At 42.5% G+C, this 23,797-nt stretch overlaps 4 protein-coding genes and 1 long non-coding RNA gene across 7 annotated transcripts; 2 read left to right on the forward strand and 3 right to left on the reverse strand.

Moving 5' to 3' along the window:
- Positions 1 to 230: 230 nt before the first annotated feature.
- LOC120725844 (serine/threonine-protein kinase pim-1-like) lies at positions 231 to 4,030 on the reverse strand. The gene is made up of 9 exons (XM_040018927.1): positions 3,901 to 4,030; positions 3,249 to 3,491; positions 2,962 to 3,114; positions 2,746 to 2,840; positions 2,573 to 2,620; positions 2,251 to 2,469; positions 1,067 to 1,247; positions 810 to 980; positions 231 to 720 (listed from the first exon to the last, which is right to left on the reverse strand). The coding sequence occupies exons 1-9, from the start codon at positions 3,959 to 3,961 to the stop codon at positions 629 to 631; spliced, it is 1,263 nt and encodes a 420-aa protein (XP_039874861.1). The 5' UTR covers positions 3,962 to 4,030; the 3' UTR covers positions 231 to 628.
- A 584-nt stretch (positions 4,031 to 4,614) lies between these two features.
- On the forward strand, positions 4,615 to 6,137 carry LOC120726941 (transcription factor 7-like 1-B). The gene is made up of 5 exons (XM_040021038.1): positions 4,615 to 4,664; positions 4,868 to 5,024; positions 5,138 to 5,245; positions 5,362 to 5,395; positions 5,507 to 6,137. Exons 1-5 carry the CDS (start codon positions 4,615 to 4,617, stop codon positions 5,794 to 5,796), a joined length of 639 nt encoding a protein of 212 aa, XP_039876972.1. The 3' UTR covers positions 5,797 to 6,137.
- Positions 6,138 to 6,768: 631 nt separating this feature from the next.
- On the reverse strand, positions 6,769 to 16,429 carry LOC120725914 (leukocyte elastase inhibitor-like). 2 transcript variants are annotated; one of them, XM_040019125.1, is made up of 10 exons: positions 16,323 to 16,429; positions 16,077 to 16,229; positions 13,413 to 13,598; positions 12,847 to 12,987; positions 10,221 to 10,338; positions 8,180 to 8,322; positions 7,722 to 7,799; positions 7,487 to 7,576; positions 7,235 to 7,415; positions 6,769 to 7,107 (listed from the first exon to the last, which is right to left on the reverse strand). In XM_040019125.1, exons 3-10 carry the CDS (start codon positions 13,503 to 13,505, stop codon positions 6,881 to 6,883), a joined length of 1,071 nt encoding a protein of 356 aa, XP_039875059.1. In that variant the 5' UTR covers positions 13,506 to 13,598; positions 16,077 to 16,229; positions 16,323 to 16,429; the 3' UTR covers positions 6,769 to 6,880. The 2 variants fall into 2 exon arrangements, with proteins under 2 accessions (XP_039875059.1, XP_039874971.1); XM_040019037.1 differs by lacking the exons at positions 16,077 to 16,229; positions 16,323 to 16,429 and having other exon boundaries at positions 13,413 to 13,673.
- Positions 16,430 to 16,585: 156 nt separating this feature from the next.
- On the reverse strand, positions 16,586 to 23,782 carry LOC120726012 (kinesin-like protein KIF1B). 2 transcript variants are annotated; one of them, XM_040019346.1, is made up of 12 exons: positions 23,435 to 23,782; positions 21,514 to 21,674; positions 20,764 to 20,924; positions 20,390 to 20,595; positions 19,422 to 19,616; positions 18,657 to 19,278; positions 18,052 to 18,148; positions 17,700 to 17,931; positions 17,468 to 17,601; positions 17,306 to 17,367; positions 17,066 to 17,211; positions 16,586 to 16,887 (listed from the first exon to the last, which is right to left on the reverse strand). In XM_040019346.1, the coding sequence occupies exons 8-12, from the start codon at positions 17,721 to 17,723 to the stop codon at positions 16,702 to 16,704; spliced, it is 552 nt and encodes a 183-aa protein (XP_039875280.1). In that variant the 5' UTR covers positions 17,724 to 17,931; positions 18,052 to 18,148; positions 18,657 to 19,278; positions 19,422 to 19,616; positions 20,390 to 20,595; positions 20,764 to 20,924; positions 21,514 to 21,674; positions 23,435 to 23,782; the 3' UTR covers positions 16,586 to 16,701. The 2 variants fall into 2 exon arrangements, with proteins under 2 accessions (XP_039875280.1, XP_039875192.1); XM_040019258.1 differs by lacking the exons at positions 16,586 to 16,887; positions 17,066 to 17,211; positions 17,306 to 17,367; ... (2 more) ...; positions 18,052 to 18,148; positions 20,390 to 20,595 and having other exon boundaries at positions 19,265 to 19,278; positions 20,801 to 20,924.
- Positions 16,895 to 18,207, forward strand: LOC120726387. The gene is made up of 2 exons (XR_005694317.1): positions 16,895 to 16,933; positions 17,059 to 18,207. It is a non-coding gene; the product is annotated as an uncharacterized LOC120726387 (long non-coding RNA).
- Positions 23,783 to 23,797: the final 15 nt, after the last annotated feature.

Here is a 23,797-nt window from a genome sequence, read left to right on the forward strand (position 1 = left end):
GCCTTTGACAATGCTGAACACATGAGAAGCTACTTTAAGGCATATCACCCAATTTGTAATATTGCTAAACATTTCTTAAGGCAGACAAGTTATGCTGGCTGGGTCAGTGTCATTTTTGTTGTAATTGATGTCTGGTTTGTTCTGTTCCCTAGTGATGGGTAGGGATGGGTACCAGTATCCGGTGTTCTGACATAATCCTTGAAATAGTAATAACACAGTATCCTCAGCAAAGATGAATTAAACACGTTTTATTTTAATGGAAGTTTACTTCAAGTCTTCAGATTTTTACTGTCTTTTATTTGATTACTTTAAAGTATATGATTACATTAGAGTAATTAAATAAAGACAGTTTTGATGGAGCTCCTGAGCCAGCCCAAGCTCTCTATGAAGACGAGGAAAAACTCCCCTGGGGGGGCCAGACTGACGGGAAGAAACCTCGGGAAAGCCCATTCAAAGAGAGATCCCCTTTCCTGGGATGGCTGGGGGGGTTACAGGAATTCCAAAACACTGAAATTTAAAGTGGGCCAATTAAAAAAAATTATTTCCTGAAAAAAAGAAAGGTAATTCATACATCACACATAAATGATAACGTCTGAATTGTGTGTGTTTGTGTGTGTGTGTGAGAGGCTTATCTCAGCCAAGTGTGATGCTGTAGCTCCTCCAGCGTCGGCCGCGTCTCCGGGACTTTGGTTAAACACGCGTCCAAGAAATCCCGGCAGTCTGGAAAGAAAGGAAAGAGAAAAAACATGAAGATGATAGTTCCAGTGGTCCAAGCCATCAGTCAGTCTTGAAGTGTGACGTTTTCTTACTTTTGGACAGATGTCTTTTGAATTTCAGGCGCTTTTTGAGGAAGCTCGTGGTGTTAAAGTCCCCGGCATGAAGCGCTTCGTACAGAACCACTCCCATTTGCCATACCGTGGTGGGTCCACACCTGTAGCAACTGCGCCCGTACCACTCGGGAGGGGAGTACATTTCTGTACCTAATAAACAGACACAATTGCAATTTCTTCTAAAACAAAAGGCGAAAATTGTGACATCTGTGAAGAGCAAGAGCAGAATATGTTACCATAGAAGACGCGGTACTGCGACCGCTCCTTGACAAAGCAGCTCAGTCCAAAGTCGATGATACGAACACGCGGTACATCTGAGCCGGTCTCAATTAGAATGTTCTCACTCTTGATGTCCCGGTGAAAGATGTGTTTATCCTCCAGGTGCTTCGCAGCATCAACCAGCTGCTTCAGAATGACCTGGAAATAGAGCAGGGCGATATGACCAAAAATATTTATCACGATATACATTTGAAAAGTTGCGATAACGATATAACTGACACTAGACAAAATACTTTACAACTCCACAACTTTATTAGTGCAAAAAACCCCATAAATGTATTTTCACTTAAACAAGCAGCTGTTTTTTTATGTGCATTAAAGTTATATAAAAATGTAACAGTGCAAATGCAAATTCCTCGCTGACAGTTTAACCAAAAGGCATTTCCAGTGGAAATTGGCCGACATATCCTCAGCATAACCATGTAAAATATCCACAAAGCTTAAAAAGAGGTTATACACACACAATACGGTAATATCACGTTGAGGTGCAGTACGTATCACTCCGCGAGGCGCCTGCCTACGATAGCCGTAATGCTCCGACAATCCATCGAGCGGTGCGGCTTTGTAGCTTAGCAAAGTCGCCGTGTACATAAAATCATTTTGAGGTCAGTAAACACAACCAGAGTTCATACATAAGGCACACGGGATTATAAGGGGCACTGTCGAGTTTCAGAAAAATCAAAGGATTGATTTTAAGTGTGCCGTATTTTCCAAACAACACGGTAATAACGACGGCCCGCTAGCATGCGCTACCAAAAATTGTGCTTTGTTGTGTATCTGACGGACGAAAGCTAAACCAGTTCCACACCACTAAAGTTGCAGCATTTTTACAAACCAGTTCTGGTTCATCCGTTTCATTCAACGATCCACTTTTGCTCTTCTCTTTCTGCGTCACCGCCATCTGCGTATGTAAACATAGGCACTGCGCATGCGCGTTTTACCTATTCTAGCGCGATATTTCATTTTCCTATCGTTGCCCAAAATTACACCGGTATTACCGTGAATGGTATGATATAGCCCAGCCCTACCTGGAAACGATGAAAAAGACAATAATCAATCAATGGGTTAATGTTTCTCTAATACTCTGTGCTTTGATTGAATGATGTACAGTCTAAGACTCTTCTAAGGCAAGTCAACTTGCCTTGGCCTTGTCCTCTGGCAAAAATCCTCCATTTTCTTCTATGTATTTATCCAGGTCCACAGCGGGGACAGGTCTCTCCATCACCAGGATCAGCTCTCTGCCAAAGTCAAACCACTCCAACAGAGACACTGGGGCTGATGTTTCCACTGATCCATCTGCTTCAGCTGCAAGCTTCAGCATGATGGCAACTTCCACTGACACATTCTTCCCGTTATCATCCTGAAATATTTCAACAAAGTGGATGATGAGGCACAGACGTTCCACAGGTGAACGCTGCATGCAATCCACTAATGTAAAAACAATTCAAGTCTTGCACATTTACCTTCACTTTGCAGTACACTTTCCCCTTTGGGATGTGTTTGATGGCCACCTAAAAGACACAGGGCATTGATGAGCATTTCCTCAGTATGACATCATTAAAGGTGTAAAACAGCTTACGATATTATCCCTTATCTGCATTACTGCCTGTCTTACTACCACCATCTGAACACTTACTGGTAAATGATCCTTTATGCGGTAGCCAGCAAACACTGCTCCGCATCCTCCTTCTCCAAGCCGGTGCTCCTCCACGTATCTCGCTTGGAAGTCACCTAAACAGACAAAGACAAATTGGGTTTTACTACAGCTGTCACACAAATTACTCTCTGCTGTACCCTAAATGTTCATTTTGCTCTTCACCTGAATATAAAAGCTAAGCTGCTTGCTACTTACGTTTCTGTTCAGCCACTGACTTTTTGGCAACGGTTTTGGTTTTGTCCTGGTCCACGTTCTTTTTCTTAGGTGGGTCCCTGGTGTCTCCCGCAGCTTTCCTTTTGCCAGCCTTTTTGTTTTTACTGCAGCTCTCTGAAATCTCTATGCTGCAGTCTGCAGATGTGGAAAACACCAAAAGCACGTCAGCTTATTAGATAATAGACACAAATATCTCCCAAACACTAATATCTTCAAACTAGCAACCAGATGTACACTTAATCTACCCCTCACTCAACTAATTAGCCTACCTTTACCAGTGTCCAACCAGGAAGATGCCTGCCCCTTGTCACCGCTCACATGGTCAAGAAGTTTACGCTTCTTTGCTGTATTGGTTGTCCCCGCTTCATCTTGTTGGACCTTTCGCTTAACTCCCCCGACCACATGAGCATCTGAGCTGGTGGAAGGACCAGCCTGCTCAGAGACCCTCCTTCTTTTTATGGGGGTCGTTTTTTCAGGACTGGCCTTTCTTTTAGCCATCCTGCTCTTACAATCTATAAACAACAACAACACATTAGTGAAAAAGAGCGCTCGACATCAGGACTAGAAGGATTTTGATGTCATTGAATTTTAAATTAGTATTGCTTACAATATAATAACAAGTTTATCCTTTTGATAAAAAACACACCAACACGAGTCCATACTAGGTCTACTAAGTCTAGATACTGATGACACTTGTTGCTCTGTTTTCACTGCTCAGTCCAAGAATAAACTTGTCACATTATTTTACCAAAAGACAAAGTGCCCCAGTAACCTTTCTTTGATTAGACATGTTGCACTCAGGTTAGTTTCAATCAAAACCAGGATTTAAATCCTCTAAAAATGAATCATTTTATACACAGAGCCTCAACATTGTTAGAAACGTAGATTCTGTTATTTGGGGGATTTTTTTTTTTTACTTACTTTGATCTCCTGGATCTTTCTTATCTGCCTCAGTCGTAACTTTTCTTGTTTCCTTTTTCATCTTAATTTTTTGAGAGCTTTTAAAATAGAAAATGTGACCTTAATGAGTGAATAGTCCTTCAAATGTCTGGATGCTTGACTTTTCTAACTAAGCTGTATAAGTCAGTTCTGTAAGTGAGCTTTAAAAGTAAACTCCGGAGTCTATGGCAACACAACATTAGAACCTTGCCTTTTAGTGACATCACTAAAAGGCAGTGTCCCAAGTAGTTTAAAGAAAAACACTCTGGCATTTCATATAATTCAGTAATTTCACATTAAACTTTCTTTCATTATCCTTTCATTATTTGTTTAAAGACTTGATGTGTGGATGCTAAAAAGGAAACGCGAGTGCACGTCTGAAACTTCTTCACTGTCAGTGAATCCTAATTCTTAAGACTAACTAAGAAGAATAAATCTATGTATGAATGTCGTTTTGAGCACATCTCCTCTTTCTACTGATCAATTCTTCCACCTAGTGGATAGATGATAGTATTGCAGCTTGTCTCATCACCTGTTGTGTGTTTTGTGTGCTCCAGAACCTGCGTCCTGTTGGAGTACTGTACGTAAAACACACAAACACTGGAGTGAACACAGCTGCTGAACATCTCTATATTCATAACTTCTTCCTGTTATCTCATATCTGTCTCCCTTCATCTGTGTAGGAACGGTGTACAGATGTATGATTGTGTCACTCCTGCTCCTCCACCTAACACCTCCACTCCAAAGTAAGTTTGCTCGGCTGCTTTGGTTCACTGATCTGCAAGTATCTGTCATTTGTTTGCAGATGTCTGCAGGAATTATTGTAATGATCCATTAATGGTGCCTGATTTCATTCAGTTTTACAGCTTATCTCGTGTTTTTGAACTGCTTCCCTCACAGTTGTACACAGTGCTAACATGTGCTCTTACTCTCTGTTTTATTCCTGAAGAAAAAGAAAGTGTCCAGCCCAGCAGGATGAAGATGGGCCATACGTCAAGAAGCCGCCAAATGCCTTCATGCTCTATCTCAAAGAGCAGAGGCCAAAGGTCATTGCTGAACTCAACATCCCTGGAAGTGCAGCCGGAAATGCAGTGGTGGGACAGAGAGTAAGTGCATCTGTTAATGTTGTCTGCTCATGTTTTTGCATGTGTCCCAGCTGTCCTGTAGTTATGTGTAGTAGCAGTGCTCACAGTGTGTTCTTATGATCTTCTGTCCACAGTGGAAGTCGCTTTCAAACGACCAGAAAGCCAGATATTTCAAGCAGGCTGAAACAGAAAGACAGAATCATGCCAAAGAGCATCCAGCCTGGTCGACCAAAGAAAACTATGTATGTCCAAAGTGCCAACATGCAGTTCCTACATGTGTGCATCACTGCACTGAATGATGAAACAGTCACTGCACAGAGTTTGTATCAGCTAATGAAAACTCTGTGTTTGTTTTCAGGGCAAGAAGAGGAAGAGAATCAGACTTAGAAAAGGTGAAAGAAGATTTCTTGGTATCACAGCATCTGACATAAGAAATGTGATGAAAACGAGACAAAAATGTGTTGAAAAAAAGAAGACTTAATGTATTTTTGTTTGCGTTGCAGAATCTGCATCTGTACATGAAGAAGAAGCTCAACAAGCCAACAACTTGCGTATGAGGCCAGCTGAGTCACAGCCATCTTCTTCTTCTCATTCATTTCTGACAGAGCCACATGAGCAGCCACAGACAAAGCCAGATGACAGCAGCGTGCCTCGCCAGCAGCCAGTGTGTTTGCAACTGCCAAACACACAGGCATCACCTGTGACCTATCACTGCGCAGTCTCAGCAGCCCTCACCCACCCCTGCCTCTCCTGTAGATGCCTCTCAAACTGCATCAGTTCAACCCCGAGTTGAATTATTTCAAGACCGAGATGAGCCCATCTGTTTTGCTGAAATCCAAGAAGACATGTGGTCAGTGCTTGACTACCTCCCCGTCTCTCAGCAGTCTAATGTGCTCTCCTCTCCTCATTCACACAACTACTCGACTCCTAAACAAAATCTCATCTGTCCTGCTGATTCCCCTCCATCCAAACTGGCGTCCTCCCCTGTTGCATTCACTGAATTGCAGTCAACAACCCCCATCTTTTGCCAACTAATGAAAAACAATAATTTCATTATAGACTATTGGACCGATTTCAATTGAATGAAACTGTTACTCCTGTTATTTCAACATCTGTCTTTGTGTAAATAAATAACAAACAAACAAAAGATGCTTCTGTCATAAGTTACAGCAGGATGAAACAACCTTCATGTAGTTCTTGTTTTTAACCCTGCAAACCTTCTTTAGTTCTTTTGTTTCCTTTCATATTCAGCACACATCTGTCAGTGTCCACTAACTGTCAGGGAAAAGCCAGATAAAAACACTGTGGGGTCTTTTGGGACACGTGCTCGTTGGGTTTACTCATAGATATCAGAAATGATCTGTTCTGTATTCAAAGGATACACGAAGGACGTTTGTATTAAATGCAATATAGCGACTGATCATATGCTGCTTTCTTTGGGGGGTTTTCACCACCATGTTACACAAATCCAGTTTCTAACTGAAAAGAAAATCCTTCACCATCTTCTAATCAAATTCCCTGGTTTCCCATGTCAGAGATGTCATGGCTGAAAGGATCATCGCATATTGAGCTCAAAGCTAAACTCTTGTGTACGGCCTCTTTCCATGTTGCACCATTCATTTTAAAAAGTCCTGGTAACAAGAGACAGAGGTGACTTGATGTATTACAGTTACTTCCCAATTTACAGAAATGATGTGACTTCTGACATTTTCCTAGCAGGAAATGTGCTACTGTGGGACACTGAAAGAATAAACAGCAAGGCACGTTTTGTTTTAATAACTTTTCTTTACTTCATTTGTATGAACTAGGTTTACCTTACAAAATCTTATACTGTATATAATGTTTTATGTTTAATTCATGTCAATGTCAGCTCGTGTTTACTCGGGTGAGCAGTACCGGCCCACAAAGAGAATGCTCTTGGTGGGTTTATGTCGGATGAAGAAGATGAAGGGATGGTCGGCAACAAACTCAGCGGGAATCGTTATAGAGCGGACTTCCATGTCAACCCCAGTGGCAGCAGCAGCCTCAGCTCCTTCTTCATTTACATCCACCAAAGCCTTGTGGACAACTTTGGACACTATCAGGTCATTTGCTGGAGACATTCCTAGTAGATGAAGAGCCCAGAAATCAGTTGTGTTTTTTTCTTTACCAGATGATGTTTTGCAGTTTTTGTGCTCTCAATATAACTGTATAATTGATTCAGTGTGTCTCATTGGTGCAATATTTCTCACCAGAGAAGTCTCTCTTGTAGATGTCAAAAGCGTTCTCCATTCCCATGTTGGTCAGGATTTTCTCCAAGTCATACTTCTCCTCCATCTTAAATCGAGGGAGCTTGACATCAACCTCGTTGGGGCTCATCATGTCTGGGCGAGTCCAGTCCACAAAGTTCTGATAGGTCAGCTCCTTCTCCAGCTGTGTGGATACAGTGTCACTAGCTTGTCTGATTGAAACTGGACATTAAAGTACTGGTAAGTGCATCTTACCTTTTCCAAGCCTGTGGTATCATCTTCTATGTCATTAGGCAGGAATATGAGCATGCTGAGGTCATTTCCTTTATACGGCATCTCAAGAATCTGTCCAGAAACATTGTTTTTATTTATTACTCCATCAAAGATGATCTGACTTCCTAATCTAGAAATTTAGGCTGATATTTGTAAAAGACAAGTTTTAGATCATGCTGGTGAAATCCTGTAATAAGCTGAAAGTGATGGATGTTACCTTGCAGTTGGCCTCAGGAATGGTCGCAAAAGGAAATTTACTTTTCTGCTGCATCATCTTCAGCGGCTTAGTGTCGTTCTGAAAAATAGGGGAGACAAGAGAAATGTTTTTTGTGTTTAGTCTCAAAATGATCTCAAAAAGTTCTGTCATGGTTTTATTCCAGCCATTGAGTGGATTTGGATGTAGAGCAAACGTCACAACACAATTTGTTCTTGTTAGCCGAAGTTTGTGATGTGCTGTTGTTTGAGATTTATTTGAGCACTTATTGGATATTACATGAATAATAAACTGCATTGCATAACTGCATAAAGTTGGAAAGTGATCGTCCTAAAAGCACGATTTTATCCCCTCAGAGCTCCAGGCTTTATGTTCTCATTCAGCAAAGTCCACAGCGCGTTTGTAGTATGACAGATCAAAGTATAACTGCACCATCCTATGCTGCCTTTCTGCACTGTTACCTTGTTCAGTCGAAACTGCACATCAGCAGTCTTCTCCTCCTTAAACTGCGTGTTCCAGCTGCCCTTGAAGTAAATGGCATTCACGAGAACCAGCTTCGTCAGGCTACCCACTGCATCCTGGCTTAGCAAGTCCTTGATTTTATCTGGTAAAAAGAATTTATGAAAACTATTAACTATTACCAAAGATGCACTAGTTACTGTACAACATCTTCAGCTATAAAATCAGAAAACAGGGCAACAGCAAGATGGTTTTTATTTTAAAAAAAGGGGGAAAAAGCTTTATGATCAGTATAACAGGGAACAAAAAACACAAATTCAAGCGTAGGCTTGAAGCCACTGAGGTGGTTGTTAGCGGGGGTGACGCGATGCTTCTGGTATGCATGAATTAATTAAACAGTCCAATAACTGCAGCAGTACTTATCTTGTCCTTTTTGGTCTTTGTTCCAAACATTTTAAGATAAAAGCGCAGCGGTCACAAACGTTTTGCCTTCTTATGATTAACAACACACCTGACGCTGATTACGTGCGTCCACCTTAAATACCTTACATAAACCTACCATACAGGAACTTAAAAAGGTGGAATCCTCAGTGGTGCTTGGTGCCACACCCTCAGGGACTTTAATGTTATATAAAAACACTGACAGCTCAATATCTGCCTCAGTCACTCTCCCTGATCCAGCTGAGTCACCAATAGGAAAAATCTGCTTTTCACAGGAACTTGGTAACAGCAATAAGAGAATACGTAGTTTATTCCAAGAAGATATCGTCTCTCTCCCATATATAACATCTTATTGGAACCGATATGTTCCAGATATCAAGTGGAAGACAGTCTGGATGGTCCCCCATAAATATTTGATTGTAAATAAGGTGAAAGAAGTCTCATTTAAAATTCTACATAAATGTTATCCAGCCAGTCACTACATGGTAAAATGTAAAAGGGACATAAATACTAATTGTACTTTCTGTGGGGATCATCCAGAAACTGTGACACATCTTTTTTGGTACTGTTCTTTTACACAGAGATTCTGGAAGGAATTTAGCAGGTTTGTTATTGTCCATATTTTAAGGGAGTTTTCTTTACGATGGGAAAATGTTTTATTCTGTTTGTTTAAGTTCCCCAAGAAGTATGAGAAATGTTTTTTATGATGAATTTGTTCATAATTTTAGCTACATTTTTTATCCATAAATGTAAGTTTACTAACAAAACACCATATTTCTGTCATTATTTTAAGGATGTGGAAATGTACCTACAATCAATATCAGACTCCACCAACACAAAGGCTCTCAAAACAATACATGTATGTGTATTCTTATAATTGTTACCTTTTTCTTTTACCCTTGGCTTTTTGTGTTCATGTTCTGTTGTTTTGTATACTTCATCTGTTTGTATGTTGTATACTCATTGTTTGTTAAATAAAGTTTAAAAAGAAAGAAAGAAAAAGAAACTTAAAAAGGTTACCTCTAGCAGCAACATGAGGTATCAACCCAAAAATGGCTCCTACAAAAATAATGTCTTCTTTCAACTGGGATTAAGATGTCTCATTTCCAGCAGGTGGCACCACAGTCCTATAACCCTCATGGAAAGTCCTTGTATCCTATTATTATAGATGGTAGATTTATAAATGGCCTGTATTTGTATCGCGCTTTTATAAAAACAATGAATGAATTTCCTGCTGCACTTAAGATAATATAAAGATATAGAATCAATAGCAGCCAATCCTAAATGGGCCTGAAAAATAAAATATGTTAAAGACACAAGTGATCAAAGTAGAAGTACCCATCACATAATAGAATAAGAATAGAAGAATTGGCCTGCTATTTACAGCAACATACTGCTGTGATGGTTTTATTAATAGCATGAAACCAAACAGTAAAACCCAGAGATAGTGCTGCTTAATACTGAATAGAAATTAGACTGGAAGAACTGGAAACAGAAAATAATGTGGACGGTGGACAATCCGGTAATAATGTCTCAACTGAACACAACACAACTGATCCAAGGATTTACAGTGGAGATCATTTAAAGTTACATTATGCTTACCTTGTGTCTGCTTCTCCACCCAGCTGTTGATGTGGACCCTGGCCTCCTCTGCATTTCCTTTGAAGTCCACAGACTCGAGCTCAGCGTTGTAATGCTTTTTGGTGCCTTTTAAAAATTCCTGGAATTGTGAAAATAAGTCACTCGAAACAGATTCAACAAACTACGGAGACTTCAATCAAGTTCAGTCACTGTGTTAAAACATTTTCAGTCCTTTGGATGCAGTTGAAGCTTGAACTAACCAGTCAGCCTTTGTCTAATAAAAGATTAAAGCAAATAGCTTGTTGGATGCCAATTTAAGTAGCCAGCATAGAAAAATACACAGATTGTGGGTAAGCTGGTTTGTAACGTTTCGGTTCAGATGGCAGCAGTTTTTGCTGACAAATGTAAGTTTTAGTATTTCTAAGTATTAATAAATTAGTGTTTTACTTCTTTATATATTTCTTTATACTATTTGCAAATATTTTAAAAGTTTAATCTGCTGTGATGACTGGAACACAAAGGAGAGAAATGGTGCCTTGTCTCTTGTTATGAACTGTAAATAGCTAAGTGCTTAGAGCAGCTGGTCCTAGCACACTTCAAATCCTGTCTCCCCCCCACCCTGGACCCCCACCAATTTGCATACCGCCAGAACAGGAGCATAGAGGATGCAGTCTCCATCGCACTGCACTCTGTCCTCTCACACCTGGACAACAACAACACCTACGCCAGAATGCTGTTTATAGACTTCAGTTCAGCGTTCAATACAATCCACCCCTCACAACTCATCAGGAAACTGACAGACCTGGGCATCAGTTCCCTCATCTGCAAATGGTTACTGGACTTCCTGACCAACCGCCCCCAACATGTCCGGCTGGATAACCACTGCTCATCTACCATCACAATGAACACCGGTGTACCACAAGGCTGTGTGATGAGCCCTTTCCTCTACTCCCTCTTCACCCACGACTGCAGACCTGCTGATGGTTCCAACACCATCATTAAGTTTGCAGATGACACCACGGTGATTGGCCTCATCAGTGACAACGATGAGGCCGCCTACAGGGAGGAGGTGGATCGTCTGGCTGAGTGGTGCGACACAAACAACCTGCTGCTTAACACCGAGAAGACCAAGGAGCTCATCGTGGACTACAGGAGGAATGCTGACCCACATCCACCCATCCACATTAAGGGGACGGCTGTGGAGCGTGTGAGCAGCTTCAAGTTCCTGGGAGTCCACATCTCCGAGGATCTCACCTGGACGACCAACTGCTCCAAGCTGGTCAAGAAGGCTCACCAGCGCCTCTTCTTCTTGAGGACTCTGAGGAAGAACCACCTGTCCTCAGACATCCTGGTGAACTTCTATCGCTGCACCATCGAGAGCATCCTGACCAACTGTATAACAGTCTGGTACGGGAACTGCTCTGCCTCGGACCGGAAGGCGTTGCAGAGGGTCGTGAAAACTGCCCAGCGCATCGCCGGAGCACCACTTCCTGCCATAAAAGACATCTACAGGAAGCGGTGTCTGAAAAGGGCTGGGAAAAATCATCAAAGACCCCAGTCACCCATCACATGGACTCTTCACCCTCCTGCCCTCTGGGAGGCGCCACAGGAGCCTCCGGACTAAGACCACCAGGTACCGGAACAGCTACTTCCCCACAGCTGTCAGACTCCTGAACTCTGCCTCCTGACATCTGACCCACGTTAAACTCATGCACTGAACATACACACCCCCACAATGGACAACTGTACCCTCAAACACACAATAATAACATGGACTGAACCACCACTCACAACCACTAGCACTTTATATAGCCTCTGTAGAAACTATCTACACCCTCACTTATCTTAACTGCACTACTGTATAGCTCTGTGTAAATAATCATTCTGTACATTCAATAATCTTTAATCCTACAACTGTTTACAACTTGCATAGTTCCCATTTCTGTATAGCTGTATATCTCAGATTCTGTAAAGTTATTTATTTCATATTCTGTATAGTTTTTCATATTTATATCCTGTTCATAGCCTGTACATAGCTTGTACTCACTACAGCCTGTACATACTTATAGTTATAGAATATTCACAACATACTTCATACCGTGTACATTATAACATACCATAATAGACCCATTTCTGTAATATACTTACATATCTATACTATTGCTAATATATATTGTAATATACCTATATCACTAAAGCACTTCTGGATGGATGCAAACTGCATTTCGTTGCCCTGTACCTGTGCATGTGCAATGACAATAAAGTTGAATTCTATTCTATTCTATTCTATTCTAAATAAATAAAACTGTAAAATGATTATATTTAATTTTTGTGTTATTTATTTTTAATGCAAATGTTTCTATTTTATTGCTGTGTTTTATGAAGACTTGTCTGTTTTTTATCATAGAACATATTCTTGTGAAATGTTTCCAGTAAATACAGTGAACTTGTACTACCACTACTACTGACTAGATGTAGCCAACTTCATGGAATTAAATTAGCATTACTGTCCTAAACTTTGTGTAAGTGAAAATCCAGGGAGCAGGGAGAAACGTGCACAGCTTTGGTCTCATGACTTATAACAGGGCTCACTGCACAGGTTAGTCATTTATTGTAAGTCTAAGTAACAACAGGTTTCCTCTCACATCTCGAGAAACGTGTAGGACCGATCCCCGTAAAGTCTGTTGGCAAGACTGAGGGAGTATGGAGCATCAGCCTTGTTCAGATCAGTTAGTAGTTTGGCAAACTTGGCGTGGACATCGTCCTCATCGGTCTGGGGTTTCAGACACTGTGAACAGCCAGAGAAGACTTACGTGTTATAAATCCACGATGAGTGTTAGTTTGTTTTCATTTGGTAATAGCTTTCTCATAACTAACATCCACTGAATGATTGGATTCAAAGTCTTAAGGAACTGAAGAGCTCAGTAGTAATCTGTATTTACAAGGCCTCCTGCATCTTTTGGAAAGAATACAGAAAAAGGACAAACAGACGCAACAAACGCTCAAATATGTTAAACATTTAGAACATGTATGATGTTATGCTTTTGTTGACACTGAACTTTTCACCTGCTGCATAAATCTGCTTTCTACTAATTCTGTTTTAAGGTGTTAGCTATGTGTTGGATATATGTGGTGGGGAGTTTGGTGTGAGATACTCTGGAGCTAAAACCTTGAATTTCCCTGTCAGATCACAGTTATTCGCTTTGCTACCACCTTGCGCAGGTAGCCCGGCAGTCTGGTTTGCTGCTGAATCTGCGTCTGCGTCTGCATCCGTGTCTGCATCCGTGTCTGCATCAGGGTCTGCATTGGCGTCTGTAGCGACGACGACGTTTCTGACTGTGTTTGTGTCGGTTTCTCTTCTGCCGGCTTTGGTTTTTCAACCTCAGTAAAGCCGAGGACCTGTGAGGGAGGAATCACTGTTGACATTTTCATAGTTTGTTTGTGTGTGAATATGTGAATGCATGCATGCATTACACATGTTATTTGGATATAAATATGTTTGAGCAGACATTCTGTGGTGACGGAACGGTTCGCAGCCGAGTGTGAAGCAGCAGGAATGAGGATCAGCACCTCCAAATCTGAGGCCATGGGTGGAGTGCCCACTCCGGGTCGGGGATGAGGAGCCAGCTGAGGTGGTTCGGGCATCTGACAAGGATGCCTCCTGGGCGCCTCCTGGGTGAGGTGTTCCAGGCATGTCCCACCGGGAGGAGGCCCCGGGGCAGACCCAGGACACGCTGGAGAGATTATATCTCTCGGCTGGTCTAGGAATGCCTTGGTGTTCCCCCGGATAAGCTGGAGCAGGTGGCTGGGGAGAGGGAGGTCTGGGGCTCTCTGCTTAGGCTGCTGCCCCCGTGACCCGGCCTCGGTTAAAGCGGATGAAGATGGATGGTCCCCATCTTTAAGAAGGGGGACCGGAGGGTGTGTTCCAACTACAGGGGCATCACACTCCTCAGCCTCCCTGGGAAGGTCTATGCCAGGGTGCTGGAAAGGAGAGTTCGTCCGCTAGTCGAACCTCGGATACAGGAGGAACAATGCGGTTTTTGTCCTGGTCGCGGAACACTGGACCAGCTCTTTATCCTCTCGAGGATACTTGAGGGTGCATGGGAGTTTTCCCAACCAGTCTACATGTGTTTTGTGGACTTGGAGAAGGCATTCGACCGTGTCCCTCGGGGTGTCCTGTGGGACATATCTATCTAATAGACTCCAATTTGTGCATGTAAATGGAGAGTCCTCTTCACACACTGAGGTTAATTATGGAGTTCCACAGGGTTCAGTGCTAGGACCAATTCTGTTTACATTATACATGCTTCCCTTAGGAAGCATCATTAGAAGACATAGTATACATTTTCACTGCTATGCAGATGACACCCAGCTCTATCTGTCCATGAAGCCAGATAACACACACCAATGAGTTAAACTGCAGGAATGTCTTAAAGACATAAAGACCTGGATGGCCGCTAACTTTCTGCTTCTTAATTCAGATCAAACTGAGGTTATTGTACTCGGCCCTGGAAAGCTTAGAAATATGGTATCGAACCAGATTCTTACTCTGGATGGCATTACCTCGGCCTCCAGCAACGCTGTGAGGAACCTTGGAGTCATTTTTGACCAGGACATGTCCTTCAACGCACATATTAAACAAATATGTAAGACTGCGTTCTTCCATTTGCGCAACATCTCTAAAGTTAGAAATATCCTGTCTCAGAGTGACGCTGAAAAACTAGTTCATGCATTTATTGTGTGAATGTGTGTGTGAATGGGTGGATGACTGGATATGTAAAGCGCTTTGGGGTCCTTAGGGACTAGTAAAGCGCTATATAAATACAGGCCATTTACCATTTATTACTTCCAGGCTGGACGACTGTAATTCATTATTATCAGGATGTCCAAAAAACTCACTGAAAAGCCTTCAGCTAATCCAAAATGCTGCAGCAAGAGTCCTGACAGGGACTAGAAAGAGAGAGCAGATTTCTCCTGTTAAATCCAGAATTGAATTCAAAATCCTGCTCCTCACATACAAGGTCTTAAATAATCAGGCCCCATCTTATCTTAATGACCTTGTAGTACCATATCACCCTATTAGAGCACTTCACTCTCGCACTGCAGGCCTACTTGTTGTTCCTAGAGTATTTAAAAGTAGAATGGGAGGCAGAGCCTTCAGTTTTCAGGCCCCTCTTCTGTGGAACCAGCTTCCAGTTTGGATTCGGGAGACAGACACTATCTCTACTTTTAAGATTAGGCTTAAAACTTTCCTTTTTGCTAAAGCATATAGTTAGAGCTGGACCAGGTGACCCTGAATCCTCCCTTAGTTATGCTGCAATAGACGTAGGCTGCCGGGGATTCCCATGATGCATTGAGTTTTTCCTTTCCAGTCTCCTTTCTCACTCAGTATGAGTTAACAGACCTCTCTGCATTGAATCATATCTGTTATTAACCTCTGTCTCTCTTCCACAGCATGTCTTTTATCCTGTCTTCCTTCTCTCACCCCAACCGGTCGCAGCAGATGGCCCCGCCCCTCCCTGAGCCTGGTTCTGCTGGAGGTTTCTTCCTGTTAAAATGGAGTTTTTACTTCCCACTGTCGCCAAAGTGCTTGCTCATAGGGGGTCATATGATTGTTGGGTTTTTCTCTGTATCTATGAAGCGCCTTGAGGCGACTTTTGTTGTGATTTGGCGCTATATAAATAAAATTGAATTGAATTGAATTATCTGAGGAAGAAGCAGAGTTGGTTTGTTTCCAGCTGAAATCATCCAGGCTCAGGAATTTGAATCGATCCACATCATTTCTGCTTGAACTAGAGAACATGAGTGTCGACTTACATTTGGTCTGTGAGACACATGTCATAGTGACAGTATTTGGGTTAATATGGCATTACTCACCCTGGTCGCATTTCTTCAATATCAGGCACCAAGTTCAGGAACTCGTTCTTTGCAGCCCGCGCAAGGTAGGAGGTCTCCAGAGTGGGAACCATCGGGAAGTTTTCACAGTCTGAGCAGGAGGGACTGGAGGCACGTGAGCTGTTCTCAGGGGTCCTTTAACACAAATCACACCAAGTCAGAATCAAATAGATAACCTGTCAATAACCGTTTGCAGATCGAGGTCAATGTTCCTAAAAATATGTTTACTTCTGGCCCATGGAGCCACAGCGGGAGTCCGAGAGAGAGGCAGGTAGAGGAAGGGGTGAGGGTGGCACTGCTGAAGCTCGTCACGGATGGATCACGTCCGATCGGTGAGATGAGAGAAAGCTGAAGTGAAACAACAGCAGGATGAGGTAGACGTCAATATAGGAACTCCCTGATGTGACACAGAAAGGCTATTTTTTATTTCTTTGTATTATTTCTCACCTTGCAGTCACTGATGCTGTTCACCAGCTGGTTGTATTCAGTATTGAAGGTGTGTGTCAGAAGGCGCAGGCACTACAACACAACAGGAACAAGACCGATCAGCTCCGAGCAGAGAAGGAAGAAGGCAGCAACAAGAACGCCCACTAAGCCCACGTTTTTCTCACCTTGGTGGCCAGCTCCTTCTCACGCTTTCAAAGGTGGTGCTGGAGATCTGCGAGGAGACGGAGGTGGACGTGGACAGAGTGCCGGAGCTCACGCTGGGGGACAGAGACTTAATCAGGGACTTGGTGGTGGGAGCTGTTCCCACGGGAGCCGCCTCTCCCAGAAGGTGACGGGTCTTTTCCACCTGGAAGAAAGATGGGGGCGAATGTGAGGTGGGGAGAAGAGGGGAGGTTAGTCATGTAAAGTCTGTACTCTAAGAAAAAACTTTTTAGAATAGCACTTTGGTCTTTGAGTTGAAAAGTCATTTTTCCCTCTACGATATTAAACAGATTTATTTCTTTATGAATCTTTTAAGGCCCCACCTCCTGCAGCTGCTCCATCTTCTCCAGCTCCCACTGGTGCTCTAGGATGAGGCTATCTCCTCTGGGCCTCCAGCCGGCCAGGTTCTCCTCTCCACGCACATAAGCCACTGATGTGTCCAGCACCTTCCTCCTCCTCCTCTGCATCCCTGCTCAGGACATGAGCCCTCATTAGGATGAAGCTCTCCACAGAATTATGATAAAACAGCTGCCGTTCTTTAAACATGTTTCATGGCCGCTCACCTGGGCTTCCAGTGTCAGACATCTTACACAAGCTCAGCTCGTAGATCCCAGTCACTCGGTTGCTATAATGAAGCAGAAGTTTTGAACAAGGAAACTTTGTAACAGGGCAGATATCTTTGATTGTGAAACAGAGATGGCCACAGTGCAGCAGCCCAGATTTACCAGTCAGGAGTTTTGGAGTATCCAGTCCCAAAGAGGTTCTTGAGAGAACGGGGTGGGGAAATCTTGGCGTCTCTGGAGTAAAAGACCGTGCAGATGTCTTTGGTGATAATGGCAGGCTGGATGCAATGGTCCAGCTGCAGAGAGGAGATAAAGGGTGTGTGTTAGACACGATGACATCAAGAGACTTAAAAACACGTACAAACAGGTACAACACGGCGGAGCAGCGGCTGACCTCCAGATACGCAGATAAGGTCATGTAGCTCTTCTCTCCGTAGGGAGTGACGCGGTTGAGCAGGAGGGAACCTTTTAAGGGTGTTTTTATTTGTGCTCCCTGGCCTGGAAATAAACGGTTTCCGATCAGACCTGCTTCATCTTTGTGCCCTTGGTATCTGACTCGCTTGCTCCCCCATGCATTTTAAAAGAATCCTTCTCTTCAGCATGAAGTTCTGGCTCAGCTTTAGTGTCTGCGTTACATGTACACAAAGACAGAAACATTCAATGATAAAAACACACAGTGGAATAAAATTGTAAGACGTCATCAGTTGATGCAGTTTAAGGACACTTGTTCTTCTGTGCAGTCTCACCTGGAGCTCACGCTTCTAGTTCATGCCATCATGACCAAAGATTCTTCAATTAATAGTTTAAAGATGTCCATGAATGCACTGCTAACTGCTCTTCACCCTGATAAAAATCAACATGCATTTAGAATAAGAAACACTTTTACAAAACCAAAAGCTTCACTGTGTTTAGTGATTTATACGTCTACAAAACAGGTTCAGTTTGTAACTGAGAGAGCGGCTCAGTGGCGCTGAATTATATTTCCAATAGAAACACAATTTCATATGTTGTAGTAACAACACACTACCACAAGATGGCAGCCTAGGCCTACTTTACCATGCTGTTCCAGTAAAAAAGAAAAAGTGACAGAGCCTTGAAAGAGTGACAGAGACACTTTTTATGAACTCATCTGTAATGTGTCACCTTTTCTGTAGGATGAAGAAGTGCTTCCCTTCTTTTAAAGTAAATACAGGCTTACAAAGATCCTCTAAACATGTTTCTGAAATAATCCTAAACACAATCATTAAATCAAAAATGCAAGAAACTATTTATTTAATCACTCTTCTTAACTTAATTCCTTAACTTAGTAAAAAATAAAATAAAATAGAGAAGAACTTTTCTGCTGTCTCACCTCTGTCAGTTTTCATGCTGTTGCAAGAACAGGTGGAGGTGCAGGTGGAACTCTGACTTCAGTGTGGTTTGTATGTGCAGGCAGGAGTGTGACATCTCAGGACAGCAGAGGGTTGTCGAGCACGGTGACTCCTGCTGCGACGCCCCCGTCTGACTGTCCTGAGCTCTTGGTCCTCAGCAGACGGCCCACACACTCATTCGTCAAGTTAGTCAGCCATAACCTGCTGACAACTTGTATCTGGTAGCTTTTTCACATCCTGATCAATGTTGTTGTCAAGTGTGTCTCATATACACTATTATCTCAGTCACAGTACAGCATGCATGAATCACAGTAGATACACAGTAACGCAAAACAGCAGGCAGTCATGTATGTGTCGTCACTGTTTTGACTGAGGCTAGCTCATACATGGAATGCAAGCAAATGCTGCATGTGTGTGCAGATCCACACATGCACTGCTTAAACTTCCCTAGTTTAACAAATGGTGAGCAACAAACAGAAGTTTTCAACATGTTTAAAGATGCTTCTATCCCCCCGCTGTACCTCCTCCTTCTCGCTGAGACTTCAAGACAAACCGTTCTGCTGCTGACAAGGCCACTGATACTGTTTTGTCCCTCTCTGGACCCTGTAGACGAGCGCAACCACAGAGAAATAAATCAGAGGAATAAAATGCAAATGATATTGCTTACACTGAACAGCAACACCCAGGTGAGGATTATCTAATGCCAAATTTTCCAAACAATGAACAAACCGTGCCCTTTGTCTCACCATGTCTAGAGTGTAGAGGTCAGCCAATGTCGCTCGGATCTGCTGCACAGCTTGAGGCTGGTCTGGGAAGAATCTGTCCAGGACTCCAGGTCTGGGGAGCACTTGCTGAACCTTCTTGGTACCAGCCAGGTGAGCGCTGATATCTGGACACTTCACAGCTCGAGAGCGCTCCATGAGGAGACGAGCATCCCAGCTCTGCAATGGAAAACAGACAATGAATTCTCTGCTTTTTATCATTAGATGCATTTCTGTATTAAAAAATTCCGTTAATTGGGCCACTTTGTGCTGGAAGAAATTTTCCAGCATAAAATAGCCTCTATCATTTCACTAACTAACTTATTTCACTGCTGCTAATGACGTTTCACAAACTGTCACAGGTTTTTTAGCTTCGTTCGTATAAACTTTCTTGTGGTTGAGATTCCCGAGAAAACAGCCAGCACACTGAGCAGCAGAGGGTGACAACAGTTGGTTTATAATACGCTGAGATTTGACAGACAGAGACAGAAGAATGAAGGAGAACAACACAGAGTCACGCTATCAAGGAGAACCTGGACGGTAGATTCAGCAGTTTGGCTTGAAACTTGCAAACTGTTTTAACTTGTTATGTCCGATTAAGTTTTCCTTCCAGGATGCTCGCCAGTTTTCTTTCACTTGTTTCCTGCCAGCAGAATGCACACACAGCTGCAGTAACTACACACAATGTTGCAGAAAACATGGAGCAGCAACAAACATGTGTTGGTCTCTAATCACCCATTCAAACTCACACAGCGACAGGTCTGTGGTCACTTATATCAGCCAATCAGGGCTAGACTTGGTGTTGCTTAGCAGGGAAAGAAATAAACTCAATGATAATGACGCTCCAGTTTCTCATGAATACGAATCACTTTAAGCAAGTCTGCAGGTTTCATTTAGTGTTTTTAACTAAACTCTTTGATGTAATCATTCTGAGTGCAAATCAAAAGTTGGACCTGTTCAGAAGTGTAGTTGTCGGGCATGTAACCGTTCCTGAAACACGCCACAGTTTGCCGTCCCTGAAGTGAAAGTGACACAAAAGACACAATCCATGTCGACACACAGCGACCTCCATCTCCTCTTCATCCAGTTTGGAGGCCTTCCTTGAAGTCTCTCGTGCTGCTGTCCACTGGGAATCCCCACATGTGCCTCTTCCCCGTGTCTACGACATGTAACAAATATAATAAAATAGCAAGAAATTATAAAGTAAATGACAAGATTTTCCATTTACTCTAATTTAACAGTAGTCATCTTGCAGAAGACAGTCGTTTGGTTACTATAGTAAAAACTATTATGTCACACAAACACAAAGAACATCAACAATGAGCACCTTTCTTTTTGCTGAAAGTGATATAGCTTTCTGTTACCATCAACTGAAACCGCCAACATTTCAGGTGTGCATGCTGGGCAGCTGAAGCTGACATCACAGCACAGCTGCTCTTCCTCATCCAGAAAGCTGTGCTGCAGTGCATCGCTTTTGGCACGCCCAGTCTGTATGTACAGAAACATAACAGAGGAGTAAATATTTGCATCTGCTTATTGAAAAACAATATCAAAGAAATACTTCACTCAGCCTTCCCCCACACTTGCAGTTGCTTGCAAAAGTATTCGCCCCCCTCAGATCTGTGGCAAGATCTGAAACTGCTGTTCACAAACGCTGTCCATCTAATCTGACTGAGCTGGAGCTGTTTTGCAAAGAAGAATGGGCAAAGATTTCAGTCTCTAGATGTGCAAAGCTGGTAGAGACAGACCCTAAAAGACTGGCAGCTGTAACTGCAGCAAAAGGTGGTTCTACAAAGTATTGAGTCAGGGGGCTGAATAATTACGCACACCCCACTTTGCAGTTATTTATTTGTAAAAAATGTTTGGAATCATGTATGATTTTCCTTCCACTTCTCACGTGTGCACCACTTTGTGTTGGTCTTTCACGTGAAAGTCCAATAAAATTGATTCATGTTTGTGGCTGTAATGTGACAAAATGTGGAAAAGTTCAAGGGGGCCGAATACTTTTGCAAGCCACTGTAGTACCACGCTCCAACAGTTTTGCAAAAGCTTCCCTGGAGAATCATGGAGAAAATACTTTTAGTTCCAGGAAGGAGCTCAAGAGGTCTAAAGTGTAAAGAGTAGACATGTTGACAGATGCTGGCCAATATCCACTCCTAACCAGGTCCTTTAAATCAGGGCTGCACTGCTGCTGCCATGTTTGACATCTGTGTATCGCCTGGTGCACATCATAACGTCCTTGGACCAAAAAGAAAAAGAAACAACATGAATAATACACCACTGCCTTCACAGATGACTTCTGTTAAAGCAATACCATGTTCTGATTGTACAGCAAGGGCAGAAAACATGCTCCATCACACTATGTTCAAATCCATCACAGAAACCTAAATAGCAGGTTGCTGTTTACTATTAATGTCGATTAAAATCACGATTTTTCCTGCTGATACTGTGAAGTTTACGCAACCCACAGGAGCAGTTTCAAAGCTTTACTGTTGGCAGAATGCGAGCTACCAAGAAAGAGAAAACCACTTAAATAGATTCTTTCTAACTGGCTGTAGACACATATGAAAACCAAAATTGAGTGAATCTCATGAGGAAATATCTTGTATATTGGTGCAATTTTGACCGTCCACTCTAATAATACATGTGGTTGGAGGAATGGCTTTAAAAAACATCAATAACACTTTCTCTGCTGTGGAGTGGCTGATGTTCGTGATGTAGAACATCACAATCCCCACAGAACCATTCCTCTGGAAGACACTCTCTGCACATAGACAGGACTTTGAACAAATTCAGCAAAATGTGAATAACTGAAAGTAGTATGCACTCAGATCCAGCCACTCTTGACAAAGGTAGCAGCTTCTATTTTGATATTATAGCTCCGGGTGGCTCAGTGTGCTTCACTATGAGCTGACGGTTAAAAGGACATTTGTCAAATCATGTGGTTTTATAATTATTAAACTTCTCACACGCTCAAAGACATAAATGTCAGCCAACAAGGCATCGCTCATCAAGCTTAGCTACATAGAAATGTATGTTATTGACACTTAATAACAGCAGGGTGAAGACAGTGGCAACACAGAGGATGGCCAACAGCTTCTGTGTCAGTGAGACATTTCAGCTGGTGTGGCCGTGCTTCTTTCCAGCACTCAGCAGCTTTCTGCTGCCAAAAGGACCGTGACACTGCCCTACTTCTTTGAGCCTCCGGAGAACGACATCAATCCAAAACAGCAGACAGCCTTTTCAAATACTTTTCTCTAAAGAATGCAAATATCAAGTATTCTTGCTCCCCTTTCTTTCTGATAATGTCACTTTTACAAATCCTGTCCCATCAGCTCTCATGGCTGGTTTGGCTTTGAGGGTCGGGGAGGACAAAAAGCTATTAAGGACCTTTTGATCTGCAGTCCAGTTCTCCTCTAAAGTATTAAGGATGAAGCAACAGTGCTCCTCTTTGCTATTCTGAAATGTGTGTTAAACACAGTGTAGAAGGTAAGTAGAAGCTTACACAGCACCATCAGCCATCATGCTAAATTTGCATCTTCAAAAGTCAATGGCAGCCAGACTCACACCTGATTATAAATGTTCAGGAGACACTGTTGAATGTTTAGTGTTAACTTAAATCACTCATCATTTACAGTATTACAGAGTTCGGGGTTATGGGTTAGCACTATCATGTTACCCGCAACTGTATTAACTATGGTAGTAACTTAACTAGCAGTGTTGGTCAAGTTACTTGAATAAAAGTAATCGGATTACAGTAACGCGTGGGCAGTTAACATCTCTGTTAACTAGTCATGATAGAAGCCAATATTTCTGTCCTAACATGGTCTGAATATGTTTCACTACAAGCTAACATTTACAGCATGACTTTAAGCTAGCACCATAAAGACGGTAAAAGACACTGTAATATGTAGAAATGCATGTGAAAAGTGTTATATTAGCAGTGGCTGTGCTACTCCACACAGCCACTTTAACATTACTGACACTGTGTTTCTTACCTGTAAACAGCTGGTCTTGTGTGATAAAAGCTTGTGCAGAAAGTAGCAGGTGTAGACTGGCCCATAGCACTGTATGAAGTGATAAGATGTGAAAGGACATATATAGGGTACCTTAAAGGGCGCCTTAAAAGTGTTTCCCTGAGCTTTTACTTGCAGCTTGATGTCTAAATAAAAATAAATAAATGTAAATAAATGTGAATGAAAAAAAGAGAAAGGAGAAAAAGGAGGAGCCCGGAGCTTCGTCTTTCGCTCGGCCTACCCCGCTATAGCAGACAGACCGTCAGAGACTCGAACTTGGCCGTTAAACTCTGAGGTCTGAATGCTGGCCTCTTAAGGCTGTGCACCACACAGCCGGCCAGGTGA

The sequence above is a fragment of the Simochromis diagramma genome, unplaced genomic scaffold (genome assembly GCF_900408965.1).
Source record: "Simochromis diagramma unplaced genomic scaffold, fSimDia1.1 OVJJ01000359.1, whole genome shotgun sequence".
Classification (NCBI taxonomy): Eukaryota; Metazoa; Chordata; class Actinopteri; order Cichliformes; family Cichlidae; genus Simochromis; species Simochromis diagramma.

Coding starts and splice junctions, on each gene's coding strand:
- LOC120725844 (XM_040018927.1), bottom strand. CDS start 3,961: ATGAAAAAGGAAACAAGAAAAGTTACGACTGAGGCAGATAAGAAAGAT. Junction 3,492..3,900: donor GAAAGATCCAGGAGATCAAA/GTAAGTAAAAAA, acceptor TGTTGTTTATAG/ATTGTAAGAGCAGGATGGCT. Junction 3,115..3,248: donor CTGGTTGGACACTGGTAAAG/GTAGGCTAATTA, acceptor CCACATCTGCAG/ACTGCAGCATAGAGATTTCA.
- LOC120726941 (XM_040021038.1), top strand. CDS start 4,615: ATGTATGATTGTGTCACTCCTGCTCCTCCACCTAACACCTCCACTCCA. Junction 5,025..5,137: donor ATGCAGTGGTGGGACAGAGA/GTAAGTGCATCT, acceptor TTCTGTCCACAG/TGGAAGTCGCTTTCAAACGA. Junction 5,396..5,506: donor GAGAATCAGACTTAGAAAAG/GTGAAAGAAGAT, acceptor TTTGCGTTGCAG/AATCTGCATCTGTACATGAA.
- LOC120725914 (XM_040019037.1), bottom strand. CDS start 13,670: ATGCATGCATGCATTCACATATTCACACACAAACAAACTATGAAAATG. Junction 7,800..8,179: donor TGCAGTTTCGACTGAACAAG/GTAACAGTGCAG, acceptor CCTATTTTTCAG/AACGACACTAAGCCGCTGAA. Junction 7,577..7,721: donor TTCCTGAGGCCAACTGCAAG/GTAACATCCATC, acceptor GTTTCTGGACAG/ATTCTTGAGATGCCGTATAA.
- LOC120726012 (XM_040019258.1), bottom strand. CDS start 23,534: ATGTCCTTTCACATCTTATCACTTCATACAGTGCTATGGGCCAGTCTA. Junction 21,675..23,434: donor ACAAGACCAGCTGTTTACAG/GTAAGAAACACA, acceptor TTTTGGTCCAAG/GACGTTATGATGTGCACCAG. Junction 20,925..21,513: donor GCTCCTTCCTGGAACTAAAA/GTATTTTCTCCA, acceptor CTGTACATACAG/ACTGGGCGTGCCAAAAGCGA.